The following is an 11,704-nucleotide window of genomic DNA, read 5'->3' as shown; positions in this document are numbered from 1 at the left end:
CCTGCAGTACGCCAAAATCCAAGGCAACAAATAGAGTCTGCAGCAGTCAGTCACACTTTAATGGCACACCCAACCCTAAATTGCTCCATTTGATGATGATTATGAGAAATTAAGAGATTACTTCAGTAGCACTTTGTAAGATTGCTGACTATGTCAAATATGCAAATTTGAATTTCCCTTTTAACAGCTTGGGGAAGTTTGAACTGGGGTGTTGTTCAGAACAGATTAGATTTTCCTCTTTAATAAATTCACCAAGGTTTAAATATTTTAGAGATTTATGAGTGCATTTTAAAATGTGACTTTTTTTTATCTACAGTTGCAATAATTAAAGTGGCATCATGATTTGATCATGCAATAAAAACACATGCAGTATTGTATACTTGAGTATAAGAGGTCATCTGTAAATATTCCTTTAGTCCTCTCTTTGTGTCATGTGTCATATTGTGTGGCATTCTCTATCATTTAGTTTTGTAAGCATGCATTAATGTGTGCCACATGGTTTACGTGCAGCAATCCACTGTATAAAGATGGCAGGCCACACAGTTGGACAAAAACTGTGTACAGTATCAGGCCATTTTACTGGGTTATGGGAATTCCCCAAGTCTCAGTGAAATTGCTTCCCCCCTATTCACCAGTTTCCTTAAAAAGCGCCTCTCTCCGGCAGAAGCTGAATGTGTGGGTGAGTTGTTGTTTATTATTTTTACAGGTAACAGAGCAAATTATATTTATGTTCAATAGTTGTGATGCTGTCATGTTTTTGTTTTTTATTACTTCTAGGGCAGGTTGAATAACTTTAAGATGTCAGTGAAATGAATGACGTTAGTTTGAATTTGGAACATTACATAAAAGGGAAACACAACATGAAAAGATTGATTTCTTCCTAAACAAGATTGATTTGTAACTTACAATCTCTATTGTATGTTTTTTTGTTTGTATTCGGGGTACTTACTTGCCTAGGCAAATACTCTGTCGGAAATATATTTTTGTTATTTACTAAGAGCAAATATGGAGGTAAATCCATGTTAAGAAAAATATAACACTATTTAAGCTTAACCATGAAATGTGTTGTTTATCAATTGTATTATTTCTACATCAGCCTGACAGAAATATGCTTGCCAATCTGTCACACAGGTTTCTTTGTTGTCTAGGGTTTCGATTCTCAGTAAAAAATAAAAACATTCAAAAGAAGTAATATGAAGATCCTCTTAGAACTAACAATGTTTATGAGAATATTGGGAGCCAGTGCACGTTGCTGGCATATGATACTGTTCAGTGAGGATGTCTTTAGTTCAGGACCCGAGAAGACAGCTGGAGTCACTATAGGCTGACAAAAGGACGTTTTGTATTAAGCAGTGCAGAGCTAATGACTATCAGCTGCGTATACCCGCTGCTAGATATGGGAGACTAGACCGTCCTTTTGTCTCAACAGGGTGGGGTACATACTTACTGTTCTGTCTTTGTGCAATGGAAAATGCTTTCAAATATTTATATATATAAGTAGCTGGGAGGAAAAAACTAAGTGCACAGTTTGTTACCCGTGAAGACTAAATGATTGGCGACATTTCCTGTATCCTTTGGCTTTTGTTTTTGAGCTTGGTAGGCTCAGAGTCACCGGCCTGTTTGTTATTTTATCAGCCTGAGACTGAAACACTGTGCTCCTATAAATAAGGACAAGGTCACGGCTGGCATGCTGTGTGAACTGTATGTTTGCTTTATTCTGGCCAATGGTTCACTGAGGTTCCACATACAAGGTTAAAAGTATATTGTTTGTCATTTTTTTTTTGTATTACAAAAGAGGCATGTGACTTCAATTGAACTAAAGGCAGTTAAAGTCAGTTTTGTATAAAAGGAAGTCAAAAATAAGTTCTATTGTTTTTAAGCACAGTCAGGACATAGTTGTCTCTTTTCTCACTAATTCACTTATTGTCTTAAGTCAAGTACATGAATGTTGTATACATGCTCTACATGGCAAAAACTACATTTTTAGTTAAACGTGTTGGTATAGTTACAATCGGACCTCTTTTATCAGTTTTACTGTATGAAAAATACCATGTAAATGTGTATTCAGTTAACCTATTTTATTTTCTAAGATTAGCTAGCTGCTAAGGTACTTATTTACTGACTTTTTCGACCTATTTCCTGTAATTGAAAAATGTGTGTTACAAAATCTATAAGGGAGTCAAACCAACTATCACAAAAAAAATAAAACTAGCTACTAAGCAGTATCGTGAAAACCTGTTTCAATCTTAACTGGTTTCTATTAGAGCATTATATTATTGGTGCACTTTCTTTCCCTTAGAGGAAGTAATAATGGTGGGGATATATATATATATAAAAAAACAAGCTTTTCATACTGATTAGTTTAGATACTGTATACTGATAATAAAGCATTCAATCATGCAAACATAATTTGCAAACTGGGTATATCCTGTGTTAACACAGCATGCTTCCAGATAAGACCTCCAAGGCTGATGCTATGACATTTTAAATCATTGTCGAGAATGTTTGCCTTAATGGTTTTTGTGGACAAACTGTGGTATTTGTTTTCTCTATTGTAATTCATAGATGTTTCTATATATATTAAATACTTTTTGGTAGTTTTATTCATAATTATTATGACCCATTATAGATCTACAGTTAACCAAATAATGCTTTTTGTAAATCATTGAGGAAGTAACCACTGGTGACCTGTGGTTTTTTTCCCACAAGATGTCACTATTGTTCGGAATTGTTAATGTTTGGTAAGTCAAGGGCCTGAAATAAAGCTCTGAAAAATGGTGGCACACTGCTTCTTAACAAATTCCTTACCTGTGACTGACAAAACCTTTAAAAGGTCAATTGCATTTTACTTCAAGACAAGTAACTCATGATATTTACATTTCATCACAGTATTTGAAAGTAAATATATTCCCATTATATATTAACATATTTAAGTCAAAACTAGAACAATTAATTGATTAGTCGATTAGTCATAAAATGTGAAAACTCAAAAACCACAATTTACTAAATGTATTCATTGTTAGAGTATGTTTTTAGTTGTATATACTAAGCAATAATTAATAAAGAAAACTAATGTCAGTTTAAATAATGATGAATACAATAACTTATAGCCCTATCACAATATAAACATTATATATCTCTGAGCAGCTTACATACAATATATGTATTTCTCATTTACCCATAGTGTGGACTCACTCACTTTAGTGTAACTTGAACTAGGCCTTATTCCTCAGTTCACAAGAAATGTGTGATGCAATCACAGAAAACCCCACCAGCCCCTTCTCTAAATGTATCAATGAGTTAAAAAGTAATTCTGTGAAAATCTTGGGACTATGACTATATGACGAGTCGCGATGAGTGTCAATTGTCAATTTAAAAAAGGATAAGAAATGAATTTAAATAAACAAGACAAAGATCCGGCTGCAGTTTTACTCACCCTAGTGTCATTGTGGCATACAGGCGATTATTTCCGTATATTTATGTACAAATGTATAGGCCATCTTGAGTCATTCTGATCAAATATTTACCATGAATTATGAATGTGAAGCATTTCGATCGAATGTTTACATTACGGTTCCCCCGCTGACAGAGAGCTGCGCCCTGATTGGTCCGACGGGCTGTCAGTCACTCGCTGTTTACATCAAACGAGGTGGAAACTCCCGGGTTACAGCATAGACCAGTAGACCACTTCCGCAATAGATGTCTGGCAGAGAGACGAGAGAGGCCACTGCGAGCTGAAAGGTATCTAGACAACAGAGACCTCTTTGTTCTCTCGTTTGTCGTTTAACTCCACTTTGGGACCGACTTCGTGCATCGATTAAAATATCTGTAGTGGGTAGAAAAGAGGAGCTAACGGCTTACTGTCCCGCACTGTCATCTAGTGTTAGCTAGCCGACAGCTAACAAGGATGTTGCTAGCAATTTGCATGACAACAGCGAAAACTAATATTAGCCTTTTTCAGCCAATCAAGGTAGCTATAATTTGCTAGATTGTGCTTTATTTGACTCTGGTCTATTGGTTAGATGTTTGTTGGCAGGATTCACGTAACATCTAGGGATTTTCCCTCTGCTTTTGTCCTTTTTGCCTTCGGTTATGAACGTTGTATTTGACATATATAGCTATCACAAACGTTAGCCCATTCCTGCCATTTGTTTCACTCTGCCAGGGTAGCATAACGATGACTCTGTTCCTGCTTTTGTCCTCTCAAAGCTGAAGGCTGATCGGTATTTTCTTCAACGGGCTTCACCTATAGTTTACACTCGTCCTGCTATAAATTATAAATAAACTGAAAGAAGAGTTGAACGTTTTTTCTTGCTGGGTAACTCGCAGAAACACTACAAAGTGAGTTGGTGGTTTCTATTTAATCTGTGACAAAGGAGTACCAGGAACAACATTTGTTAGATGTTCTCACACTGTAACATAACAGGTTCTGATCATTCGTTTCCTTCCTCTGCATGACATTTGGGTTTCCACATTTTATGTTGACTCTTTGATCAGTACACTTGACACTTTTAAGTCAAATGCAACTGTTTACCATGCTTTCTTGCGACCAGTGGAGGACCACAAGTCTTTAGTCCTCCATGTTTAAAGTCTTTACTGTCAGCACCTATTGTTTACAAAAAACTTCAGCAAAAAATCTGTATTATTTTATGTTCTGTTGAATAGTTTCCAGTACTTTCTATGTTGTTAATTAAGTTGTAATTGACAGTTTTTCTCTTCTTTCCACAGTTCAGAGGATCATGTCTAAGAAGTGAGAAACGGCGATGGAAGGGAAAGGCCCGTACCGCATCTATGATCCAGGCGGGAGTGAGGTTAAGGCCAGGGAGCAGGCCGGGGCGGGCAGCAGCTACCGACAGCTGCTGGAGGAGAACAGCATGTTGAGGGAGAGGATGAAGGGTCTTAAGAGTCTAGGTAAGTTCCTAAAGACGGCTTGGGTAACACAAAGTTGTGGACAACAGTGATCTTAACACATGAGGATAACATTATTGCAGATTGGTGTATGTCAAGAGCATTAGTTTATTTATTGTAGTAAACAGTGTGCAGCTTGCATTTGGCAGCAGCACTAAATTCGTTTTTTGATCTTCATTTTGAATTCACCATTAAAAATGACAAGACAAGGCCTCACGTGTCTGCCATTAATAGACTACATGACTTAGTTTAAAGTAAGAATAAACACATAGGGGAGGGAAACGGTCACGCAGCTAAAATAATGTGGAATGTAGTAAAACCTGATGTTCTTCATTGGGGAAGGGTTGTTGAAAAGCTGGCATGCGATGACGGCGGCGGCCTGATTGCTCCTTGTGTGAATCAACAAAGGAGTGTTACTTATATGTAATGTTTCGATAAACCTCTTTAGTATCATATATGATGACTGCTCATGCTGATAGAGGGAAGCACTTCTGGATATAGACAAGATCTCTTTGAAACCTGCAGGTGATTTGCTGGAAGAGTCTCAGACCGAGGCATCAAGGCTGCGGCAGCGAGTGGAGGAACTAGTGAGAGACAATGAAGCCCTGAAGTCCTCCAGCTTTGTTGCCAGTCTCTGTATGGGGGGACCCATTCAGAGTGAGACACAAAGTAGGTCACCCATACCAGAGGATTATTATGACTTTATTAATATTACTCAGGGCAGTGTTGTAACCATACGGCATGCTCTTCTACCTTAAAGTTGTATTTACCTTGTTATTGAATGGCTTATTTCATAAACCATGTTTAACCCCACTACAGAGCAAAAGGAGGAGCAAGCAAGCTGTTTAGGAAAAGCCCTACAACCAGAGAAGCCTAATGTAAGTAACTGGAGAATGTTTACTTTATTCCTAAAAGTGTATAGATGCAATTAGCACTGCGAGTACTTTGGTGCTACTTACAGTTGTGCTCTTTACAGGAGGCCTCTGCGGAGTTTGAGGTTGTGAATGTAGATGGAAAGACTTCAGACGCCTTGACTGTACGTATCAGATTTTTTGTGACAAATGATGACAAATCTTTTTCCAAGTATCACAGGAACTCGCCTTTTTGTACTTTTCCAAAAGTCTTTACATTTACCAAACATCTAACATGTTTAGATGATCAAAATGCTTTTGGTGCTAATTCCCAAAGGTGATTTGTTGTGTGTGATTTATTTAGGCTAAATTAAACCTTTCCTCTTTATAGCCATTTCCCTAATATTAGGAACATATCCTTAGTGTGGTGACTCACCATCAAACTCAATACTGGTAGCTCCAGCCTGAGTCAGCCCGGGGGAAAGTCCAGGATTATTACTGGCTGATTCATCCACAGTCACACACTTCATCCTAAAGGATGTCCTAATAGGACCTGCCAGAACAGTTCAGGCCCAAAGGTTGACAAAAGTAATTTCATAGGATAGCCTGGCCTATTATAACATTCTATGGCTTACCTTTTTGGCACAGTTCCACACCTAAACAAAATATTTTTGGTAAAAATGTTAGCAACTCTGTTTTGTGATCTATATCTATATTTAGATCCAACAGGAACAACTGGTTTGCCTCTCCAGATATATCAGCTGCAGCTTTTCATAGAAATAGAAGCAGCATGACTCTTACACTATGATGTTCTATCAGTTTTGTGCTGGTTGAACTACATTTGTAATTAGTCAGCTTGAGAAGCATTGACTGACTGTTTAGCTGTGTGTTATCTCCAGGCCGGGTCAGTGGCAGGGTTAATCCCCGTCCTGCCTCAGGAGAACCTCGAGCTAGCCAGCCAGCTGAAGAGACTAGAGAGCTCCTTCAGCATATTCGCAGAGGAGTCCAACCCCAACCAGCTCCTGGCTCACCTCGGTCGCATGGCTGTAGAGTTTCACCATCTTTCCTCTAAGGTCCAGAAGAATGAACAGAGGACTTCCCTCCTACAGGTATGCCACACTGCTGCTGACAGAAATATAAAATGCCAAAGCTAACATTACCTCTTTTTCTTTTTCAAACATGGCTTTATATGCACTTGAAGCTAGGGTTGGTAATAATGGTAATTATAGTTAAATACATTTTGGAAATACGTTGTTTTGTGGTATCTTATATTTGTAGAGCATTGAGAGAGGATAAAGTTATTTGAGTTTGTATGTACAAAGTTCTTCTCTGACTAATGTTGTTTTCCCACTGCAACAGCAGTTCTGGTGTCTTACACAGTTATCCGTGGGTTTAACATTTGCTGCGTCATGACACTCAACAACTACAACAATTACTGCACATGGCACTCATCTCAAGCTTTCCTTATTTGAGCAAACTGTCTTTTTAACTAATAACATTATTTTGTGCAGTGCTTTGCAAAAGAAATAGACTTGCAGTATAATCTGAAAAGAATACTTCCAATACAAATTTTAGGGATTATATGACATTATCTTTCACACAAAGAGGAGGCTGCATATTTGTTGCCAGTACCAGTGAAAATGCGTCACGACTTGGAACTTCCAAAAACCAACTTGGCCTAATTTTTATTTAAAAAATACAGCACTATTTCTATTGTCCTAGACTTCCAGCTACTGTCTCTTGTTTTTTGTTTTGTACTCCAGAGATGTCATATCCTTGCACATATTGTTCAGGTCTGTTTGGGGAAGGGGTAAATGTGTAATGTGTTGATGTTTGCTGTTGTCTGAAAAAAAAAAATCTAATACAAATATTTCTGAGGAGAGAATACAAATATATATACGGCACTATTTGCAATGACTTGGATTATGTTTGAATTCAAGTTTTCTGTGTTTTCATGTGTTGAAGTGATTGTTTCTTCTTTTGGTTTTGTAGACTCTCTGTGAGCAGCTCAGACAGGAGAACAATGAGCTTCGAAAGAAAATGGAAGAGGATCATCATATCAGGAATCATGACTTGGATCATCTGAAGTAATGTGTTTAATGTTCTCTTTTTCACTTGACTGTGCTTTGTGTTGCTTCTGCTGGAGCAGCACCTGTATTGTTAGAAAGGTCAAATATATATTTTTAACATCTGCACTGTATTGCCTACAGGTAATACAACCACTATTGACAGATTATTCTAATTCCTCTGGTAATTTTCTTTCCAACCATAGGAACATTTTGTTTCTCATTAACCTTTTGAATGTATTGAAAGCAGCCCTCTGTTAATATTTGATGACAAATCCTACACTACTTTGACTTTGTCCTGCATTTTGATACTTGCTTTCATTTTGATGGGGGATTATACCACTGCTTTCTGTTTGCGTCATTGAGCCCAGCGGGCATAGTAGGTTCTTCCCAAAGGAACTTCCTGAAGCCTTGTTCAAACTTCAACAACCTCCGGGAAGGGACCTTGCTCACAAACGCTATCAATTTCCTTTCCTTGCCTATTCAGACAGGAGAATCAGAAACTTAAGGAGCTGGTCACAGGAGGAGCAGCGGCATCAACGACAGCGCTACCTGACACCGAAGCTCCAGAGGCCAAAGAGGAACCCGTGAAGGAAGAGTCAGCCGCTGTGAGACCCAAGATGGAGGCCACCACACCGCAGAAGGTAGTTCAATTACATAGTAAAATGTTTTTTTCACCATGTGCAGACATCACTTTGAATTGCCTTGTGTTGAAAGGTGCTATATAAATAAACTTGACCTGCCTTTATGACTTCATATTGATAAATCTGCTCCGCTAACATGGCATATACATTTTTATGTAAAGCTTTACCCTTTTTAAGAAAAGGTTCCTCAATTACCTTGTGACTTAAAACTTCCCCAGTCACCATGTGATGTTACAGTAATGGAGGAAAGTTGTGCATTAAGACATGGTTTGTGTGCCCCCAGAGTGGAAAAGCTGCAGAGAAAACCCCAACTAAGCCTTGTGATGTTGAGGTGTATGAAAAGAAGATCAAGCTTTTGGAGAAGCAGAGAAAGGATGTGAGTCTTTTTCTGTGCTTACTGCTCATCCTCTTTGAGCCATAGGGGAAAGTCTCTGTGTGCTTAGTTTCCTATGTCGATTGTCATTTGTTTCACTTTCTGCCAATCCTTCCAGGTACTGGAGGTGAACAAGCAGTGGGACATTCAGTGGAACTCCATGAAGTCACAGTTTGAACAGAAGGTACAGTAATGACTTTACAGCTGTTGTGAAGGGTGTGGGAAGACATTGCTGTGTATTCAACTTCTATAGAGACGTCACTGGAGAATTCATGTCTAATTTGCTCCGAATTCCTCTAAAAAACATGTTGTTCTTGCCATTTCAAGTCTAACTCAAACAAGTTCGACGTATGGTCTTTTTTTTAAATGCTTAATTTCGATTGATTAATTCGAAAGACATTTTCAAGAAAATTATATTCAAAGCACTTGTAAATTGTACAAGGAAACATGTGCAGTACATTGCAAAAAATTGAGTATCTATACATTGTTCACTAAATATAAAGTAATGTTTGTGGTAAGAATGGACAGCCCTTTGGTTTAAAATGAACTCTATTCAACACATTTAGCATCATACCAGTGGAAAAATAAAAAATGTTTTCCCTTTCCATCAGAGTTGTCATGTTTTCTTAAGTGAGTTGACACATGGCAGGCAATTTGCAATTTGGAAATACCTTTTGTGTGTGTGTGTGTGTGTGTGTGTGTGTGTGTGTGTGTGTGTGTGTGTGTGTGTGTGTGTGTGTGTGTGTGTGTGTGTGTGTGTGTGTGTGTGTGTGTGTGTGTGTGTGTGTCCAGTGGAAAGGTGCAATTTTGCAATAGTTTGCTATCTGAACATACTTACCACAAGGCTTGTCACACCTCGGTGAGAATTCCCCTCACCTCTCTTGTACCCGCTGACTTCCTCCTGCGGTGCAGTCAGAGGGCAGCAGAGACACACATATGCACAAACTCTCACACTCATACTCACACACCTACGCGTGTGCACACCCACAATCATGAACAAACCTACATTCACACCTTGTTGTTACGCGGACACCATGCAGCCTTGGGTTACACCGCAGAACCCTAGATATATATCCATTTGCGTCACTCGGTTTGTTCATATTTTACACAAAACAGAACTGCGTGTGTCCCCCAAATTCTCCTTGTTGCTGTGGTTTAGTTTATAACTGTATAACACACATTTCTAAAGCTGTATCCAAACACACACACAACAGCTGATGTTTCATCTTTACCAGATAGATGTTATCAGGTAACCATTTTTTTTCATTTTGGTTTGTGTTCATGAGAATTGGATTTTAGAACTGTGTACTGGGTGAATTCTGCACACGACTAAATGGTTTAAAACATCTCTCCAGATCACAGACCTCAGACAACGGCTGGCTGAGTCCCAGAAAACTGTGCTGGAGCTGGAGGCAGAGCGAGAGCAAAGGCAGCGCGACTACGACAAGAAGCTGCTGCTGGCCAAGTCCAAGATTGAAAATGTGCAGGTGAGAACCACCAAGACTAAAAACCAAGGTGGAAACAAGTCTAACATTTCAAAACTTGGACACAGAAACAGGGAGGAAAAAGTGTATTCAGATACTAATAATAAGTCATTTATATAGCGGTTTACAAGCAATTAAAGAAAAAAAAAATAACAACAAAAGTAAAAAGTGCTAAACTACGTGGATTAAGGGGGAGGGGCTAGTGGATTAGGAGTTTTGAGGGATTTCTTGAATGAAATAAGAAAGGTGTTTCAATGTTTTCTGTGCGTTTTATTTCAGGGGGAGAAGGAGTGCCTGAACTCTGAGACCACTGAGCTTAAGCAGAAGGTTCGCTACCTGCAAGATCAGCTGCTACCCCTCAGCAAACAGAGGGAGTACCAGGAGAAGGAGATCCAACGCCTCAACAGGGTGAGTGCACTTCATCTCTTAATCTATTACTGCATCTTTTCCACTGAGACGTTTCCTCTAATACTTTTTTTGTCTTACATCAGGCCTTAGAGGAAGCCTTAAACCTGCACACCCCTTCATCCTCCCAAAAACCACCGGGTCAGGCTAACTTTCCTGATGCAGCCAATAACCTGAAGAAACAGGAACTGCTCACTCAAATTGCTGTACTAAAGGAACAGGTCAGTTTTTAGTTGAAATATACACTCACAAGTACATGGTTCTTTTTGCACTTATACGTTCATTTCCTCAACTGATTGTATTTGTTGTTGTTTTGTACTTCAGGTAAAGATCTTTGAAGAAGACTTCAGAAAAGAGAGAAGTGACAGGGAGCGAATGAACGAGGAAAAGGAGGACTTGAGGCGGCAAGTTGAGAGACTCCAGGGTCAGATCACTAATTTGACAAATCAGGTAAGCTGTGTGTTTACAGTTTAACTGTCCTGTGTGTGTGGCATGATAACATATGCTTTTTTTCTTTCTTGCATTAAATTACAATCATAACTGAATTACTCTGGTTTTTTTCTCCACTAATTGTGTTATTGTGTGTTTGGTTCAGCTTCACCAGGCACAGAACGAGTGTCAGAGAGAACGTACGGAGAGATGCAAGCTGGAGAGACTGCAGATGCAGCATCACAAACAGGTACTGGCTGCAGCTCAGATCTGACTCTAGAAGTGTTGCCGACATGTTGAAATGTGAATTACATTGTTGCCGTCAGCCTGGAAATAAATAGATGACATGTTTGGTCATACTTTCAAATCATTTAATAAGGGACAATGCAGTCACTGAGAGTTGGGATGCGTCATGCAGGAGGATATGAGTCAAACCTTGCAGAATAGCGCCCCCTTGTGATAGAATGCAGTCATTCAGCCGACTGCATTAAGTTCTTACACCAAGCCTTACTCAGCAGGTGGAGCGTTCCCACAGTGGGGGACC

The 11,704-nt window shown here is 38.9% G+C and overlaps 1 protein-coding gene across 3 annotated transcripts; it reads left to right on the top strand.

Annotated features, from left to right (window-relative positions):
* Positions 1-618: 618 nt before the first annotated feature.
* tnip1 (TNFAIP3 interacting protein 1) lies at positions 619-11,698 on the top strand. 3 transcript variants are annotated; one of them, XM_010780945.1, is made up of 15 exons: positions 619-679; positions 4,729-4,911; positions 5,434-5,577; positions 5,728-5,786; positions 5,885-5,944; positions 6,659-6,868; positions 7,752-7,846; positions 8,313-8,469; positions 8,753-8,845; positions 8,961-9,026; positions 10,198-10,329; positions 10,606-10,734; positions 10,818-10,952; positions 11,056-11,181; positions 11,327-11,698. In XM_010780945.1, the coding sequence occupies exons 2-15, from the start codon at positions 4,764-4,766 to the stop codon at positions 11,432-11,434; spliced, it is 1,662 nt and encodes a 553-aa protein (XP_010779247.1). In that variant the 5' UTR covers positions 619-679; positions 4,729-4,763; the 3' UTR covers positions 11,435-11,698. The 3 variants fall into 3 exon arrangements, with proteins under 3 accessions (XP_010779247.1, XP_010779245.1, XP_010779246.1); XM_010780943.1 differs by lacking the exon at positions 619-679 and adding an exon at positions 3,646-3,741; XM_010780944.1 differs by lacking the exon at positions 619-679 and adding an exon at positions 4,035-4,341.
* The last annotated feature ends 6 nt before the right edge of the window (positions 11,699-11,704 follow it).

This window comes from Notothenia coriiceps, unplaced genomic scaffold (assembly GCF_000735185.1).
Source record: "Notothenia coriiceps isolate Sejong01 unplaced genomic scaffold, NC01 NC01_scaffold00022279, whole genome shotgun sequence".
Classification (NCBI taxonomy): domain Eukaryota; kingdom Metazoa; phylum Chordata; class Actinopteri; order Perciformes; family Nototheniidae; genus Notothenia; species Notothenia coriiceps.
The sequence above is the reverse complement of the archived record's forward strand: the minus strand, read 5'-3'. Positions and strand labels throughout refer to the sequence as shown.